General features: G+C 39.0%; 1 protein-coding gene across 1 annotated transcript; it reads right to left on the bottom strand.

Annotated features, from left to right (window-relative positions):
- Window positions 1–2,138: 2,138 nt before the first annotated feature.
- CDC50A (cell division cycle 50 P4-ATPase accessory subunit A) lies at window positions 2,139–13,739 on the bottom strand. Its single transcript, XM_014870213.2, has 7 exons — window positions 13,413–13,739; window positions 8,025–8,135; window positions 7,299–7,406; window positions 6,960–7,047; window positions 6,347–6,490; window positions 4,529–4,735; window positions 2,139–3,638 (listed from the first exon to the last, which is right to left on the bottom strand). The coding sequence occupies exons 1-7, from the start codon at window positions 13,683–13,685 to the stop codon at window positions 3,445–3,447; spliced, it is 1,125 nt and encodes a 374-aa protein (XP_014725699.1). The 5' UTR covers window positions 13,686–13,739; the 3' UTR covers window positions 2,139–3,444.
- Between the last annotated feature and the right edge of the window lie 4,459 nt (window positions 13,740–18,198).

Raw genomic sequence — 18,198 nt, 5'->3', positions numbered from 1 at the left:
ATTTGCACATAACTCTGGTATTCCCTTTGCTCAAATTGTTTATTTTACGTGATCTTTATCCAGGATCCAGTGAGAAAGATCTGCACATACTTCAATTTATACTTTTTAAAAAACTTCTTGAGCTTTCTTAATGGTTGACTTATACTTTTATTCCTCTTTGTTTCATCCCTATCATAAAATGAGAGATAATCTTCCAACTTTCAGACTTTGTAGCAGCAGTTGATATACCTCAAGTGGACAGTATCACTTTCAAGCAGAGTCTGAGGATGTTCAGAATGGGAGGCTTATGGGGAGGTACATTCTTATTTGAGACTCAGGTCATGTAAAGACCAGCTAATTTTTATCAGGCCATTTCGTAATGGTCATCAGTCTTAACTGAAACTGTCAAATAAGATTAGACTTCACATGTAGGCACAGAAGGCAATATTGAACATTCTGTGAGCTAGAAGGGAAGGAATTTTTACATGAAAACACTCCTGGTGCTCTGAGGAAAAATTAATATTACTAAATAAAAAAACAAAATCCCCAAACTTTTCACAATTAGGCTTTCTGAAAATAAATCTCAGAGTCTATTTTTACACTGCCAGATGCAGTCTCTTCCATAAACTGGCTACATTGCTAGGAATAATGCAAGAATAAAATTCACTTAGATTTTCATTGTTTTTTCTTCTCCTTTGAAAGACAGCATTTTGGGCAGATTGTTCAATACAGACAAGCCTTTTATATGTGGAACATTTCGGGGTATTGGAGAGATTTTATGTTAAGTTATTGAATTAAAAAAAACCCCAACTTATGTAATACCAAGCGTAGATCACATTTTCAGGAAAGATCAGAAACCACTGTCTTGTCACAGGAACCCTGAAGATCAGATTACTCTGTGTTTATGCAATGTTCTTTGTATTCAGCAGTTGTATTCCAGTAACTTACTTCTTTTTTTCATTTACTGTAGGTGCCTGATTTAGACTTATTCCACTTTTTTCACTAATCAATCTCTTCAACTCAGTCTAACTGTTCTTTTCCCACTGCAAGTGAGGCATGTGAGAGAAGGGTGCAGTAGTATTTCCTGGGAATCCAATCCAACCAGCCTTTCTCACTGCTCCATTTGCAGATGGTTACTTGACCTACACTGTCATGGCCTTTCCTCCCTCAGAAATTTCTATTAAAAAAAGTCAAAACTTGTATCCTTCAAGGTTTGCTATTCATAATTAATCCCTGAAAGATTCCAAGGATCTCCATTGTTATCAACATGACATCCAGACAAATGAGCAAATGAGTGAAGGAAGAGTTTACAAATTTGACCAATATTTTAAACTCTTAAAAGCATTTTAAGCTCCATGGGCACACTATCCCATGTATTATTTACTGCTAAAGGCTCTCAGAGAACCCACTTAACTGCAACAAAAACCAGATGGCAATTCTCACCCTGGTGCACTTCATTGAGATTGAAGATACATTGGCAACTATAGTCAGTAAAAAAAAAAGTAAGGCATTGAAAAATATTACAAGGTGAAGACAGAAAAATACTTCCTTTTTAATTTTAAGCACAGCCCAAAAAGCAGCCTTTCCCACTTGGAAAAAACAGGAATTATGAATGACACAGAATATATCTGCATTTCAAGTGACAAAGTTTAAAAATCAAAACATTTTAACAACCACTAATTGTGACACATCTCCTTGCTCATTTACTCTATCTTGGACTAGCTGAAGCCAGTTTAACACGTTCTGCAAGTTTTTGAGGGTACATTACCCTTATTCTGTAACTCCAGCAACATGAGCAACACTGTAAATAAAATCTTAAAAGGTACTATTTGAAAGCCGTGGCTGTACTATGCAAATAAATTATTATATGGAGGTACACAGAGCTAGCACACTGGAAATGCTTCCTCATTCCAGTTTATCCTGACTTACATATTTCAACTCTTAGGCTACACAAGGTATTAAGTAAAACCAGCCATGTGATTATGTGATAAATTAATAGTTTTCTTTAAAGTTGCCTGCAGATTAAGCTACGGGACCATGCATTTTTAAATAAATATGCAATCCCAGAAATACAACTCATTTAAAACTGCATTTACACTTAATGATGTCTTTTCATCCAGATAAAAATAAATGTATGTTCAAGAACAAAACCAAATCTCTTACTAAATAGTTTGCAGAATTTATTAGGTCTTTTTTAATATACTCCATACTTTATCAAGCTAGTTGCATATAAAGTGATCTCCACCATATACATTACAGTTTATGTGCATCATCTAAAAAAAAAGTCACCAAAAAGTAGTATTTTACAGGTTGCAGTTAACTTTTAATTAACCTAAAGGTGAATCCTTCTGTAATGTAAGACACTAAGCTGCACATTGTGTCTAACTGCAGTATTTAAATTATGTTTCACAGCAAGCTAAACCTGCATTTCAGGGAAAAATGTCACTGCCATCTGAACTTCTGAACTTCTGTAGTTTAATTCCTTAACATTGCAAAAATTAATGTGGTGTTCACTCCAAATGAGGAAAAAGTATACAATTCCCTTAAAACAAAGCCTGCTCAGAATACATATGCTTTAAAAAATTAGGAAACTCCTCCAAGTAAAAGGAATTCATCCCTATGTATGAATGGAAAAAAACCTTTAAAGTTCTTGATTAACACTTGGTGCTGCTCATAAAAAGCAAAACCAGCAAAAAGTGAATTAGTATTGGATATGACTTACAGCAAAGAAAACTAGAAAAATATTATACCTGCAACAAGCATGTCCCAATTTAGATCAATCTGTTAAAGGGTCTCACACAGATAATTAACAAATAGGTTTTCTGGTATTTTCATAGAATGCTCATTTACTGGCCAGGCACATATATTGTAAATATACAAAGAATCCAGAGTGCTGAAGTTTACAGAGCACTTAAAGGATTTAATATAACAGAGGTGGGTAGGACACAGGAAAAATATTTAACAACTTGTATAAATATATTAAAATCTCAGCAAGAAATGTAGGAGCCCATGCACACAAGACAGTAAATCGAAGAAAACATTTAAGACTTGACTTCTTCCAAAAGCACTGACACCTGAATTCTGGAAAGTCAACAATTTAGAGCATCTTATAACCATCTTTCTCCACACAATCTAAAAATACTGAATCATACCGACATGACATAGCACATGAACAAGCAGCAGATGCATCAAGGGAACAGGAGCTATATGCATCATGTGGCCTGTCCAGTTAGAGGCAAACATCAGAAAAATTGTTCTGACATAGGCTGAGATACAATCAATAGAGCTAATTGTATACCCGTCATTTTCAAGAGTTAATCCACAGTATGGGAAAGGGGAGCTTTAGGTAAAAATTATGCACCCAGTCTCAGAAATGACAGAAGCAGAGATTTGTCTTTCAAAAACTGGGTCCATTCTGGACTGGCCTTGATGCACATGCAGTACAGTTATTTTCAGAATGCAAGATTAATTGGGAATGTCTGCACTCGTGTTTCGATTGCCGTATTTGTGATGAATGAACAGCAACACCACTCCTAAGAAGAAGCATATGGACCCAACAGTAATATAAGCAATTCCCAGGAAGGGATTTTTGCCTCCCATCCACGAGATGGTGCTCAGGATCATCCTTTTTCGTCCATCAAAACTGTGAACAGGATAATCTGAAAAACATTTAGGAAAACAAGAAGCAAGTATCCAAACCCAGCTTGAAGTGGGCACATGAAAATTTTGAGTCATTTCACTCAGGTTCCAAATACTAGCTGCTGCCTTTGGAACTGGAATTGCAAATATGTAACATTCAGCTGTTCTTTTTGGCTAAAACTAATCTGGGCATTGTCAGCAACTTCAAAACAAAAGCCATGTTAGGAGACACTAACCCTGAAGAGTAAAATGCATCGTTTTGTGGCTTATTGAAGCTACTTTCATAAAGTGAGGGAAATAAAAATTTTAGTCCTTGTGTCTATTTTACCACAGAATTTTTCTTTACATTCATTCAGTTTTGCATGCACTCCCCACAGTTTTACAGCAAAGGGAACCATTGCAATAGCTATATAAGAAGTATCATTAAGTGCTTTTGAATTTTAAGAATTCAGTAACTATGACAACTGTCCTTCTCTAGTCTCTTGCATTTCTACCTAATATTTAGTTTCCCCAAAAAAGAATCAGAGACCTTCACCAGATCCACAGCTCTGTCATTTTTGTGACCTTCAGAGTCAGTCTGCCTTTCACTGCATAGTGTCATTTCACCTTGAAGCTACAGTTCTTAAATTCCTTGGCTATCAGCTACCTCTGTTCTTTCCTTTTTTCCTATGCTTTTCTCAATTCCTTCGCAGCACCCAACCAATCTGATTTCCCTGTCTCTATGAAGCTATTAATGCTATAAAACTAGCACGGAAGTAGATGGTAACAGTCTATCTAGGTCTCAGTGCCAGTTTTCAACCACAGCTCAATACCATCTTTTTTAGAGATGGAAAGAAAAAAGGCTAGTTCAATCTGATAACTTGCCAATATATGCTTCTAAGCTCAGCTAAGGTCTCCTTTCAAAGGATACTGTATTCAATATCCAAAGAATATTTTCCAGCCTGTAAGGTAGGCTGAAAGTTATTCTTCCTTTCGATGAGACGATAGAGCTTGCGAAAGGTTGGCAGAGCAGCTGTGCGCATCCACACGATGAAGTCCTCATTGATAAAGCCGTTGTTATCAGGCTCTGTGTCCAGCATATACACTGGCTTGGGCCAGTTCACAGGTTTTGTTGTGCCTACGATTAAACAAAAATAACAAAGTATTTCAAATACAGGACTGCGTAACACACTGGCTCATCAAAATCCATTCTAATATCCTGAAAAACCACATTAACTTCTAAACAGTATGAACAGACAGGCTGACTCACTACTATTGAAACACATTAGGCTGCTTAAGAACTTTTTATTTTGCAGTTTAAACTCTTTAAATTCTATAAATAACATAATTCATGACAGCACTGTCTATTTATTTAAACAATTCATATGGATGGGTAGGAAGTCATGTCTCAAAGCACAGCTTGGTGGGCAATTCTCCATTATGATGACAGATCCTCTGCTCACTTGGTAGAATTTGAGAACCATTTCCTGAACCATGAGCAAGTAATATTGTAAACATTTTTTCAGATTATGTCCAAATGCTTTTGCTACTGCTATTGGAAATACAATTCCACATTGTATTAGCGTAAGGTATCTGCTTTTCCAAAGGTAGCCATCACACTGACAACACATAATTTGGCTGTGACTAAGCAAGAAACCCACATCAGGTTAAGCCTGAAGTTATTATACACCTTGCATAAACACATATGCTCTTACAGCCCTAAGAAGACTTTTCAGACACAGTACCCAAAGGAAACTTTTATTTGCCGAACTGTATATAACCTAAACTATGAGACAAATCAGTCACTTCTAATAACAAAAAAATCCGTTTTTTTAGAGAACAGCACAACCTAGCCATAGAAACATTTAAATGAAAATTCCATATGCAGAGTTTCATTTAGCAACTGCAGAATTTCTTTGTAAGTTAAATCCAAACATGATAGAACTTGTACTGGTCTTGACTGGGAAAAAAAAATAAATTTATTTACAGTGGCTAATAAGGGACAGTGTTTTGGATTTGTGCTGGACACAGTGTTGATAAAGAGGGATGTTTCTGTTATTGCTAAGCAGTATTTTCCAGCCTCTGCAGTTCCTCACCTCACCCCACCTGTGATGAGATTGGGGGACCAGGAGAGATTGGGAGGGGACACAGATGACCAGAGAGATATCCCATACCACAGAAAACGGCAGGTAGAGGTAGGCAGGGCCTGCTTTGGCTCAGGGACTCGGATGGCAGTTAGCAATTCTTTTCTTTTCCATTACTTGTTTTTCTTGGGTTTTGTTTTCCTCTCTCCTTGCTGTGTTTTTGGTTTGGTTGTTTGTTTTTAATTACTAAACAGTCTCAACCTATGTGCCTTCTCACTTTCAGCCTCCCAGTTCTTCCATCCACTGAGCAAGGGCATGGTTAATGAGACATTGTGTGATGCTTAATTGTTACGTGGGGTTAAACCCCAGCAGCATACATTACACATATTTTAGTATTCAGGGTACAAAAAAAAAAATTAAAAAAATTAAAACTACAAAATTAATTATTAAAGAAAAGGTAAAAACCAAATACTTTCATCAGAAACTTGCAGCTTTTATTACTTCAAGACAACCTCTCAAATAGCAGAGTACTCCTTAGCTTGGATTTCTTTAGAGAACATTCATTTAGCACATTCAGTAAAACGTCAGTGAGGCAAAATTCTGAAATCAAAATGTGTTTGAAGCATTTTGCCATTCTTAAAATGTCATTTTTTTTCTTTTTTTACCTTGGAAAAGTGCAGTTAAGTTGTTTCCATCTCCTGTGGGATTCCTGAACTTTACATTTTTATCTGTCCACCACGCAATGCCTTTTTTGATCAAAGGAATCTGAGTCCTCGTGTCATTATCAATGCGGAATAACTTCAGTGTATCTAAAGACAAAGTCAAATTAGAAGACCAGCTGCAGAAACTTTCATTAGACAGATGATCTTGATAAGCACTGAAACAATTACCTCCAGGAGAAAACAAAACAAAAATAACCGAGCAAGGCATTTACTATCTGCCTGACACAATCACAAGCTGTTCTGTAAGAATCAGTGTATATGAGACAGCAGTTTATTATCCATATATGATATCTACATTTCTACATCACAGCAGCAGCAGATTCTCACAACAGGTATTTCCATCCTTTGTGTGCTGCAAGTTTAAATTAATTCTCCTAGCACTTCTGAAACATGTACAAGCAGTACACAGTATTTATTTTATTCTGAACAATGAAAATATGTTAATTCAAAACAAAACAGCTCACAGCATCTTCATTCAGAACAATGTGCAATACAACAGAAAACATACACTAGATCACAGACCCCTATAAATGATAACTTTAAATTGTTACCATACCATTAAACATACTGTTGGCAATAGCTCCACAAGGAGCAATGGGTTTGTCCTCATTTGTGCGGTAAGGCTCACATTCCTTACTTGGATTCTGATAGTTAGAAAGAAAAAAGGCAAATGAGTCTGTGCTGGTTTATACAACTAACCTGCTTTTTACATGATCAATATGAATTATAATACTTTACAGTTATTTTCAGTAAACAAAATATAGATTCCTTATGGTTGCCTACTGTTATGCAAAAATTCTAGTACCTCAGTATAATGAAACTAAATACTCTATGTGGTGATTCATGCAACAGTCAGAAAGCAGTTGCTCAATCACATCCAAGCATGAATACCTACAAGTAGTGAACTGTTATCTCCATTTAGCTGGCTGTCATCCCGAGATTTCACGTAACGACGGTGGTTTTGATAGAAGTTGGAGAGTCCGTAATACATGAATACATTGCTCTACAAAAAGCAAGATAGGGAAAGAGGGATTTTCATTCACACAAACCTGCAATTTTAAGCTCTTAAAACTCTCAGGTTTATAGCAATATTCATAAAGTAAGAACCTCAATCCTCTCTTCATACTGCATACATAAAAGTACTATCCTAACAAGGCTGAAGTCAAACAATATAAACGTGCCACCAACTATCAAAATGATATTCACCATATCTAATCCCAATACCTGTCCAATGTGGAACTCATAAGCCTCATTTGCCTCCAATCTGCCAGAAAGCACTGATCTGCTATTTCCAATTCCTGCTGAACTGAGATTTTTTTTACATCATGCAGGAATAGCTCATCTACTCTCCAGCTATGTAACACATAGGGTAACTCTTACTGTGTAAAACACAAGCATTCCACTTAATGTTGTTCGTTTCCAGATAAACAGAGGCATTAAGAAACATCTCATCCCTGCTGATGAAAAAGGAAACACAAAAAAAAAATCCAAGTTCAAAGGAAAACTAAAAATAATGCTCTAAAATAGAGGAAAAAATCCTTAAGTGACAAAACTTTTATTTTCCATATGAAATAGATCATATAAGCCATTCTGACTTCATCCTGCACACAGGGCAGCATACCTCAAATGAATGTTCCAGTGTGAAATTGATGGTGCATGTACAAGGGCTGTCCCAGGACACATTTAAGCATTTGTTGCAGGGACAAGATGGTTCTGTTCCCGTGTAGTCAATCTGTAATAGGAAAAACAGTCATTAATTTACAATGGAAGAGTTAAGAAAAAATATTATTAAGCCAAAGAGTTGTTGTGGCATTTATTTTGCAATCATATTTCAACATCAAGAGCACATTCAGGCCTATCTGACAATCTCAAGAATTCTCTTCCAACCTTCATCATTCTATGATTCTGTAAACCAGTTTTTGATTCTGACTATATGCTTGATTTCAGATGCAAGCAAATTTAAAAATGAGGTGAAATTACTCCCAAAGTAAAGCCAAACAAAACCAACAAGCACCACCGCCAGCCCAAACCGCACCCCAAACCAACCAACCAACCAAAAAAACCACACCAAAACAAAACCAGCAGACACTCCAGACAACATGATGTTTCCAAACACGCACACTATGAAAAGCAGATTTCAGCTTTTGTATGTTTTTCCAGAGAGATTAAGCTTTTAAAAGTCTAGGTATTTAAAAAATAAAGATTTGTATTAGAAATCTTACTTTGTTGACCATTTTTATCTACTTAATTAGAAAAAAAATTAAAATCAATTAATGTCCAAAAACAGTAAAGATTAATACAGCAATACTATTTTGTCAGGAACGGTAAAATAATCAGTATATGGACAAGAAAGATGATCAGTATGGATCTGGCTTATACAGTATGCTCTGTCTTGAATATTGTAGCCCATAAAAAGCATTTTTTTAAAATCTGTACATTCAGCCTTAGCAGTTACAAGCTCACCCTACAGTCCAAGCCAACTCAAGTAGCTTGACCACATCAGCTCTCTCTCATATGTAGCTCCACCAAGTGTGGCAGGAGAAAGCTTACATCTGCCTATAAAAGATGTATTTCTATACTTACCATGAATTACCGATTTTAGAATTTAGACTCAAACTAGCGAAAAAAAAATCGTGCAGCAGCAGTAGCATTTAAACTACAACATCTATACAGTTATTTGAAAAGCTGCTGCGAGTGGTTTGTCCTATTTATGTTTGTAGTAAAAGGCATAAGTAAGAACTAGTGATTTATGATTGGTCCTAATACCCATGTTAAGGTTAGCTAAAACAAACACACAAGGAAAGAACTGACGCCTGTTCTCCTCAGCATCTTATCGGAGTCTTTTTTCCTATGATTTCTCCAGTATCTATTAAGCTGCAACCAGTTCCATCAGGAAGCACTTTTATTGATTGGCATTTGCTCTGCTGCCAGATTTCTGACAGACAAAACCTACATGCTAATAAGCCTAGCTGAAACTAGAGAGCTTCAGAAGCTATTAGCTGGCAGAGAAGGAGATTGAGAGAGGATCACCATCTTTGTTCCTGAGCTGAGCAAGATATTAAGTTTATGCAGATCTAGAAATAGCACTGCTGCAGCAGCCAGGACGAGCTCTGTTTAGCAACAGCAGACAGACCCCACTGCTGCTCTCAATGAACAATGCATCTCATAAACTGAAGGCTAATTCGGGTGGGTGTGTTCTGCTAAAGTAAGCTGAAGCAAGCATTTATTTTAGAAAGAACTTGCCAGTGTGAGAAGTTTTAGATCAAGAGCACACACTTAAAGACTAAGGCTGCAAAAGACCTAAAGACTCCACTTTTAAAAACGTAATTGACTAAGTTCTGTGGAGCATGAAATTGATGTATATTGAAGCAGAACCATGCTTTAATGCACTGTTATCAGCCTGCATGCTATCAAAGAGCTTTCCTGTACAGTAACTGCTAATACAAGTGGTTTTTTTCTGCATCAATATTTACAGATTACATTCACTAGCAAGCTTATTTAAAAGGATGAAGGCATCCATCTTCAACTCTTGACAAAGTAACACTTTTGACTATGAGAGCTAAGGACTGACTATAGAGTCCACAGCAAGAATCTGCCTGACTGTTCTGTTCAGGTAGGATTGGCCAACATCTGACAACCTGACATAGTAAGCCCTTCCAAAAAAATGCAGACTTAACGACATTGGATATATGTAAGTTATTCCACACCAATGGCCTTTCAGGCTGTTGATGTCTGTCAACTGACATACACCTATAGAAATAACATAACTACTGCATACACATATTCTCCAAATTATTTGTGATTTTGAAGACTTCATACTTTGTCATATATCTATCCTACTCTGCTTGACCATTTCTGTATAAAAGGCAATCCATAAATCTGGTCCTTTCTGCTGTTCCTCTTTGTAGGTTTGATTAATTTTTGTACAATTTCTGACATGGGACTACAGGAACTGCACACAAGGGTGAAGATGTAGGTAACAGTAATGCATTTAAGTTACTTTCAGTTCTCCATTCCTAGCCATGCCTTAAGTCCGTCTGGCTTTTAATCTATCATTATGCATTTCATGTCAGCAGCCACAGCACAAAGATCTCTTTCCTACACACTTCATACTTTGTATATTCCTCATATTTTATCATAAATTAATATGTTCTGTCAATGCTTCTTATTCACTCTGTATATAATAAAATAAAATAAAATTTAAAAAAAAAAACAAAACAAAACAAACACAAAACAAATCTCCAGGAAATACAGAACTCTCTCACCCTTCAGTAACAGGCAAAAAGACTTACACAGCTGATTAATTTTCCACCCAAATGAACTATTTCCACAATAGACCCAAGATAAATAACTGATTATACCCTTTTGAAAAAATGAAAAAATGCTAGAGAAAACACAACAAAAACCCAATAATTCTAGTACACTTAAACTGTTGGAAATCTTCCACATTTAAATTCAAGACATCTTATAAAGGAAATCAATGGAAGAGGTACATTTTGTTGCTCAATCCTTGCACCTGTAGAACAGTGCAGTCCATAGAGACACCAATGGCTAGCATACCTTGTTTCAAGGTATGAAACCTTGAACCTAAATCTGTATTGCAGGGTCACAAATTATACATCCTATTAAATTCCAATACACTAAGTTTACAGGCACATACAAACACATTTTAAGAGGCATGCTATTGTCTAGGAGGCAGGTATAAATAACCACCTGTGCTTCCTCCCCTGATTAGATTTCTAAAAAAGCTTAGTCACTGCATGTAGCTTCTGGATGTCTTGTCTCCCACAGCTAAACTTACAGCTGTTTTTGAATAACTTTTGGAGGTTATAACAAAAGCCAGCATTCTAAGCTGGTATGTATGTCATCTAAGCATATATGTGATAGCAGTGTCTTAAACTGCATCCCTCAGTGGTGCTGAGAGTTGTGATTGGTAAAATGCTTCATTTGTGTTTTGTGGCTGCAACTATAAAAGTTTCTTTTATTTAAACTTGCTTTTTTTCAAAATTCAGCTGCCTTTAGGATGATAATCTCACTTGCAGAACATCACTGGATCAGCACTTCATAAAACATGTAGGAGGATCGCGCAACACAACACAAGTTTCCCCTTCTGATTTACCACAGACTCCAGAGACCCTCTGTCCTCACAAAAGCCTAACAATGGGATTTTCGAGAATTTCAAAAGATGAAGGAGTAAATCCATACAACAAAACAAACAAATGAAACTCTTTCCAGTCTTGAGTATCTTGAAATCAGGGAGGATTGAAGGCCTGTGCCTGCCATACAAATGGTTACTGCTGCTGTATATACACAATCTAATTGTGTAGGGGAGCATCGGTCATACTCCCAGCTCACCTACAACTTTTGTGCCAAATGTTAGGTGGGAACAGCTGATTTTTGGGTTCTACTGGAACTTATCAGGAATATCTGGCTGAGCTGCTTAAGCAACAACAGTATATAAAAATCTCGTACATGCACACAGCAGCATTATAGGCACTAGAAGTTGCATGCATTTTTGGACTCCTGAAACTGATGCATTTCTTGTTCCCAAAGATCAATGCCGATTCAGTCATAATGGAAAAAGGATATGTTTGTCCAATTATAACGATCTAAAACTTTATACTGCTTTACTATTGAAATGATTATTTTAAATGCAGTTGTCAACGAAAATCAGAGTTAGCAAGAATATTTTTTACTTCTCTCCATGGAGTGTTGAAAACATGCAATTGTATTTACCTTAAATATGCTAAAACATGACAATTTAAAAGTCTATGTGCCCATGTTCTCTGAAGCACTTGTGCCAATTTTCAGATGTTCAGCATAATCCCAACAGCTGGTATAAGAAGCAACTATTTTCTAAAAAATATGCTTACATACAAATAAGGATGCTGTAAAATACACTTCCACTTTTGGGTTTTTCCCTTCTGCTTTTCTCCTTGACTGTAACTGTGATCTTAACACAAAAGGGGGTAAAATTGGTTTCATTATAATCTTATTTACATTTTAAGAGAAATATGGAAATACCATTCATTCCCTACCTCATGATTTCTTCAGCCAGTTGGGCTCCACTGACAACTTGCTGCCACCAGGCAAGCTGTCTTAAACACTACTTGTTTGAAAGTGACAGCTTAGTCCAATAACTGGAATGATTTCATCCACAAAACTTCATGTTCTCCAATAAAACAACACAACAAACAACCACACACCTTCTTCCCTACAATCAGTCCCAGCCATATTAGCTCACCGAAACTCATAACAGCTGTCAATTGCTTCTCAAGGCTGTCCGTCCCTAAGCCCTGCGGGTCATTTCCTTACAACACAAACGGGTTCTGTTATCAAATCGATCCATCTGTGACATACAGTTCAGTTTTCAGCTAACGCTCAGCAGCTTTTCACTTTTCACAGCAGCAGCAGATGTAAATGACTCGACTTTTGTAAGAGTTAATTAGATAAAGTCATACTCTTTGATCCTTGTTTCCAAGTTTACTCTGGACACCCTGGTCTCCCATACAGCACCTGCAACATTAAATCGTCGCCGCAAGTAAAAATTACAGCAATACATTCACCACAGAGCTTTGTCCTGGAAATACAATTACTTTGGAACATTTGAAGATAAATAACAGGCTATCCCACGGATGATGCGCATACTTTCTGTACTGAGGGAAAAAAACGTGCACTGGGCTGTGTCGATTAAATGCTGTCAGTAACTTCCCTGGAAGTTCCCTCGGGAGCACTAACAGAACAGAACTGACAGAAGGGCTACAGTCTATACGGAGACGACTGTCAGCTCGGCGTCTGCTCAGGGTAATTAATGGGCGCTTTGCTGACGAGCACAGACGTTAGGCCGGATCGGAGCCGCCCGGGCCCCCGCCGCGTACGGCAGGCCGGGAGGGGACGGGACCGCATTTCCCCGGAGCCGCAGGCGGCCTCGGGGCAGGCCATCCCCGCTCGCCCGGCCCGGCCTCCCCGTGCCCCCAAAGCCCCGGCCCGGGCACGCCCGCCCCCGCACCTCGTACTCGCGGATGTTGTTGGAGGTGACGAAGATGCCGATGCCGATGGGGATGAAGATAAGGCCGATAATGAAGAAGGCCGGCAGCACCGTGCCCGCTGTCAAGATGGGCTGCCAAGCCGGCAGCCGCTGCTGCTTGAACGCGGTGTTGTCGGGCTTGCGGGTCTTCACGGCGCCCCCACCGCCGCCGCCCACCGCGCCTCCGCCCGGCACCCCGACGCCGCCCGAGGGGTGCCCGTCCGCCTCCTCCTTGGCGCTGTAGTTCACCGCCATGGCGCCGCCGCCGCCGCCGCCGCCGCCACCGCGCGACACGTGACCAGGGGCACCGCACCTGCGCACTCGGCCGCGGCAGCTGCGGGAGGGGCACGGCGGGCGCGCGAGTGGTGACGTGGCATGGCCGCGTGCCCGCCCAAATCATGGAGTCATGGAATCGCGGAAACGGCAGGGTCGGAACAGACGCGCAAGATCATCCAGTCCGAGCATCCACTCGGCACTGCCACTGGGACCCCTAAACCACGTCACCCAGTGCCAGATCCAGTCGCCTCTTGAACACCTCCAGGGGTGGTGACTCTCCCACCTTCCCGGGCAACCTGTTCCACTGCCTGACGGCCCTAGCAGTTGTGAAAAACGAGGTTCGCTTTCCTGGTAGATTTTAAAAGGTTTAATAAAAGACAATAAGAGATAAATAATAAAGCAAAAGGTTATGACGGCCGGGTGCTTGGCATTCAGCCAAGAGCACACCTGCTGTTTTGGAGACACCCCTTAAATTCATCAGCCCGTTGCATATTCATAAACCTGTCATACATTTTCAAACTTTCTATAAACTGTTTTCCATATTCCAGGAACTGTTTTACATGGCCTCACCTTTTTAGAGCATGCGTGTTTCTTGGCTGTGGTTTTAAATTTATTTTTCTTATCACTCTTAATCTGGGCTGTGGTTTTCAATTTCTACAGACGGTCAGTGCATGTGATAATGCACAAGAGTTTTGAGAGCTTCTCTGAATGGAGACGTGTGTGCCGACCACCACTTTTGGGAGCTGTTCTGCTCTGTACTCCTGCTCTGCTGTCAGGAGGTGTGAGTGAATCAGTGCAGTGAATACAGGATCACAGAGTGGGTAAGGCTGGAAGGGACCACAGCGGATCATCTGGTCCAACCTCCCTGCTCATGGCACAGGACTGCATCCAGAGGGTTTTTTAATATCTCCAGTCAGGGAGACTCTACAGCCTCTCTGAGAAATCTGTTCTAGGGCTTAGTCACTCACACACTAAAGCTCTTCCTCATATTCAGGTGGAACTTCCTGTGCATCAGTTTCTGCCTGGTGCCTCTTGTTCTGCACCACTGAGAAGAGTCTTGCTCCCTCTGACTCCACACCCACCCTTTAGACACTTACACATATGGATGTTGTTGTTTTCCTGTAAGGAGCTAATCTGTGCTAATAATACTATTCAATCTAAATAGAATCACAGAATCAATTAGGCTGGGACAGACCTCTGAGGTCATTGAGTCCAACCTTTGGCTGAGCACCACCATGCCACTACACCATGGCACTGGGTACCATTTACAGTCTTTTCTTAAACACCTCCAGGAACAGAGATTCTACCACTCCCCCAGGGCCAGCATGTTCTAGTGGTTAAAACCCCTTCCATGGAGAAGCAGTCACCTTGTGGAACATGGTGTAGGAGTATGTACTTGTAGCCCAGAATACCTACTTTAGCAGACATTGCTCAAGCTAATGCAACATTGAAAGTTCACGTTTCTCACTTTATTGGCACTTCTAAAAAGTCTGTTTTGTGAGGACTCCCTAGTCCTTCCTATGCAGTCACTCTAGAGTGCTGCCAAAATCCACATTCAGCAAGTATTTATGAATTTACTTGATTTCAAGAAAAAAAGTAACTCGAAATATGTAATTAAATAACTTTGTAAGTATGTAGTCCAAACTGAAGGCTTTTTAGCTGGCTCTGGAACAGTTTTTGTAAAATAAATGCCTTTTAGTTCTCTGAAGCACTGAGAGCATCAGTGAAGACCGCTGGGGGGAGCACAAGACTTGTGCAAATGTTCGCTCTGGAGCCACAAAAGGCTTCTTTGACATAAGACAGCATAGGAAATTCGGATATATATATATATATATATATATATATATAAGCATCTAAAATGTAATTATTAATTCGGTGCCTAAATAATTATATTGGGTACAAAAGTTAATCATATTCCTTGTGGCATCTGTGCTAAAACTAGATTTCATTCCTATTTTATCTTTTCCACTATCATGTGGACCCCAACTTTTGCTGCCATTCCTCCTAGACAACGGGCTCCTTGTCGCTAGTACCACCCTTTCCTTTATTATCTTCTGTTTGCAATTATTACCTTCAGCTATAGTGACTTTTATTCCCACAGCCTCACAGAGAATCCAGGGAGATGCAGCCTGGGATCCCAAAGGAACAAGAGTGCTTGTAAACCTGTGGTGAGAGATGGCAAGAAATTTCTCTGGCAGCAGGATAACCAAGGGGCAATATTGGGAAGCTGGGACCTGATGCTCTCAGGTGTGAGAGGACTGGCAAAAGTGGGCATGTTAAAGTTGTTCAATTATGTTTCACAACAAGACAAAAAGAAAACTCACGGGCTGTGGAGTTTCTCTCTAGAAATCTAAGTATTTGGGATTTTTTCCATAGATTGAAACGTTATATTTTGTCACTATAATTATACTACACGGGTCTTTCAGTAAGAGATCTAAGGGAAAAGTTCTTTCACTGATTTTCTATTGTTTAAAAGCTACTGATATCTATAGCCTCTACATTATCTTAGTGTGAAAGCACTTCCCAATTACCTCCTTTAAAATTACAGTACTTGTAGAAATTAATCACATCTTTAGTCTATATTAATGTACTTCTTCCTGAGTGTCCCCAAATACAGGTTAGTTATGTGGGCTAATGCACTTTTTTTACATATTTGTCTTAGATTCACATTCAAGTTAGGTAATGTAAAAAATTGACCAGGAACATAAATGCAAGATGAAATCACCAGTCTCCTACTCCAAAGTGTTGCAGTTCATCAAAAATATTTTAAAATTATTTCAATACACCATGATTGTATGTATGCTTTAAACAAAGCTTTATTTTGGGAAGCTTAAAAACGTAATATAAGTGCAAAACCGTAAATGTTTCTGTATTTGTTTATGAATCATAGTCTTACACTCATACTGAATTGGTTTTATATTAAAATTTAGACAAGGAAAAATATGTTCCAACTTCGACTGGGACCTTTTAAATCTAGACTCAGTTTTGGAATAAGATTTTACTTATGTCCTACTCATATTTAAAAGCTGAAGTTTATTTCAGGCATGTCACCGTCACTTTCAAATAGCCAGGAATTTCAGTCCAGCTGAGCTCAGTGTAGATCTTAACATAGTTAAGTTTCAATTCCCAAGTAGTGTTTTGAAAATAGAAGATCTGGGTCGCTACAATGCTCATTCAGCTGCGCTGTAAACTGAAATGTGGCACACACTGAACTTTATTCACCTCAGCTGTATTGCTCTCTAAATGCTGGAATTCTTCTCAGCTTGCACTAAAGTGTGATCTACTGACACAGCTATGTTATTGGCATACATTGTCTGCTGTACAGAAAAAGCTCCACTCCTTAAAAAACATGGTGTACCAGCTAAAAATAAGTTACACTAACAAAATTACTCTTCTGCCAGGATAAACAGCACTTAATTTTGATTCCTCAGTATGGCTGTATTAGTAAACTCTTCACAATGGAGATAAACTCCAAGAAACTTCATACAGGTTCCAGAATATCCTGCTTCTCTAGAGTGTCAGCATTTGCTGCAGAACTCATATGTGAAAGGAAAAACAGCTGCCATGGCTCCCATGAAGACCAAATTGACTACGGATCAGTGTGATATTCCAGCTTCAAAGATGGACCAACCTAACCATCCCAGTGGGATGCTGCATTAATGCTCTCTTTCTGGCATCTCACAGCACATCTCCTGCAAGCAAACACAGTTTTCCTTCCCAAAAAATAGTAATTTCTCCCAGTAGCTTCTGCAGTTAAAAATCTGCAGTATTTTAAGTATGTGCCAATGACTTAGATTAAAAATCATTGGTTATGAAATGTAAAAGGAAAAAAAGACCCTGCCTGGATTGCATGTAGCTTTATTTATCATTCATTCAAAAATCATCCTAAGTATAGGTGCCACAGGACTCTCTGGATGCTATTTGAGAAGCTACAACCATCAGTGTACAAGGGGACTCTCAGTGTGTGGCAGAGTGCCTGGTCTCTAGTCCAGGTGCTAGCCCAGGACTAAAGATTCTGACGGTACCAGTCGAACAGCTCTACTGGTACTGTGAAAGCATAAGGTTAGAAACAATTAAGTCATTAAGGGATTGGTGATTGATCCATCTCTGTATCTTAACTTCTGAGCCTACAAGAAGGATGGAGAGATTTGCATGGGCATGTAGTGACAGGACAAGGAAGAATGGTTTCAAACTGAAATACAGTAGATTTAGATTAGATACTGGTAAGAAATTCTTCACTGTGAGAGTGGTGAGACACTGGAACAAAATGCCCAGAGAAGCTGTTGAACAGCTTTCCTGGAAGTGTTCAAGGCCAGGTTGGATGGGGCTTTGAGAAACCTGATCTAGTGGAAGGTGTCCCTGCCCATAGCAGGGGGATTGGAACTACATGATCTTTAAGGGGCCTTCCAGCCCAAACCATTCTATGAACCAGTTTCACCCTGTACATCACTGGGACACTGTATGAGACACCAGTCAGAAAAAGGAACTTCCA

The sequence above is a fragment of the Sturnus vulgaris genome, chromosome 3 (genome assembly GCF_052056855.1).
Source record: "Sturnus vulgaris isolate bStuVul1 chromosome 3, bStuVul1.hap1, whole genome shotgun sequence".
Classification (NCBI taxonomy): Eukaryota; Metazoa; Chordata; class Aves; order Passeriformes; family Sturnidae; genus Sturnus; species Sturnus vulgaris.
This window is presented reverse-complemented; position numbering and strand designations above follow the sequence as displayed.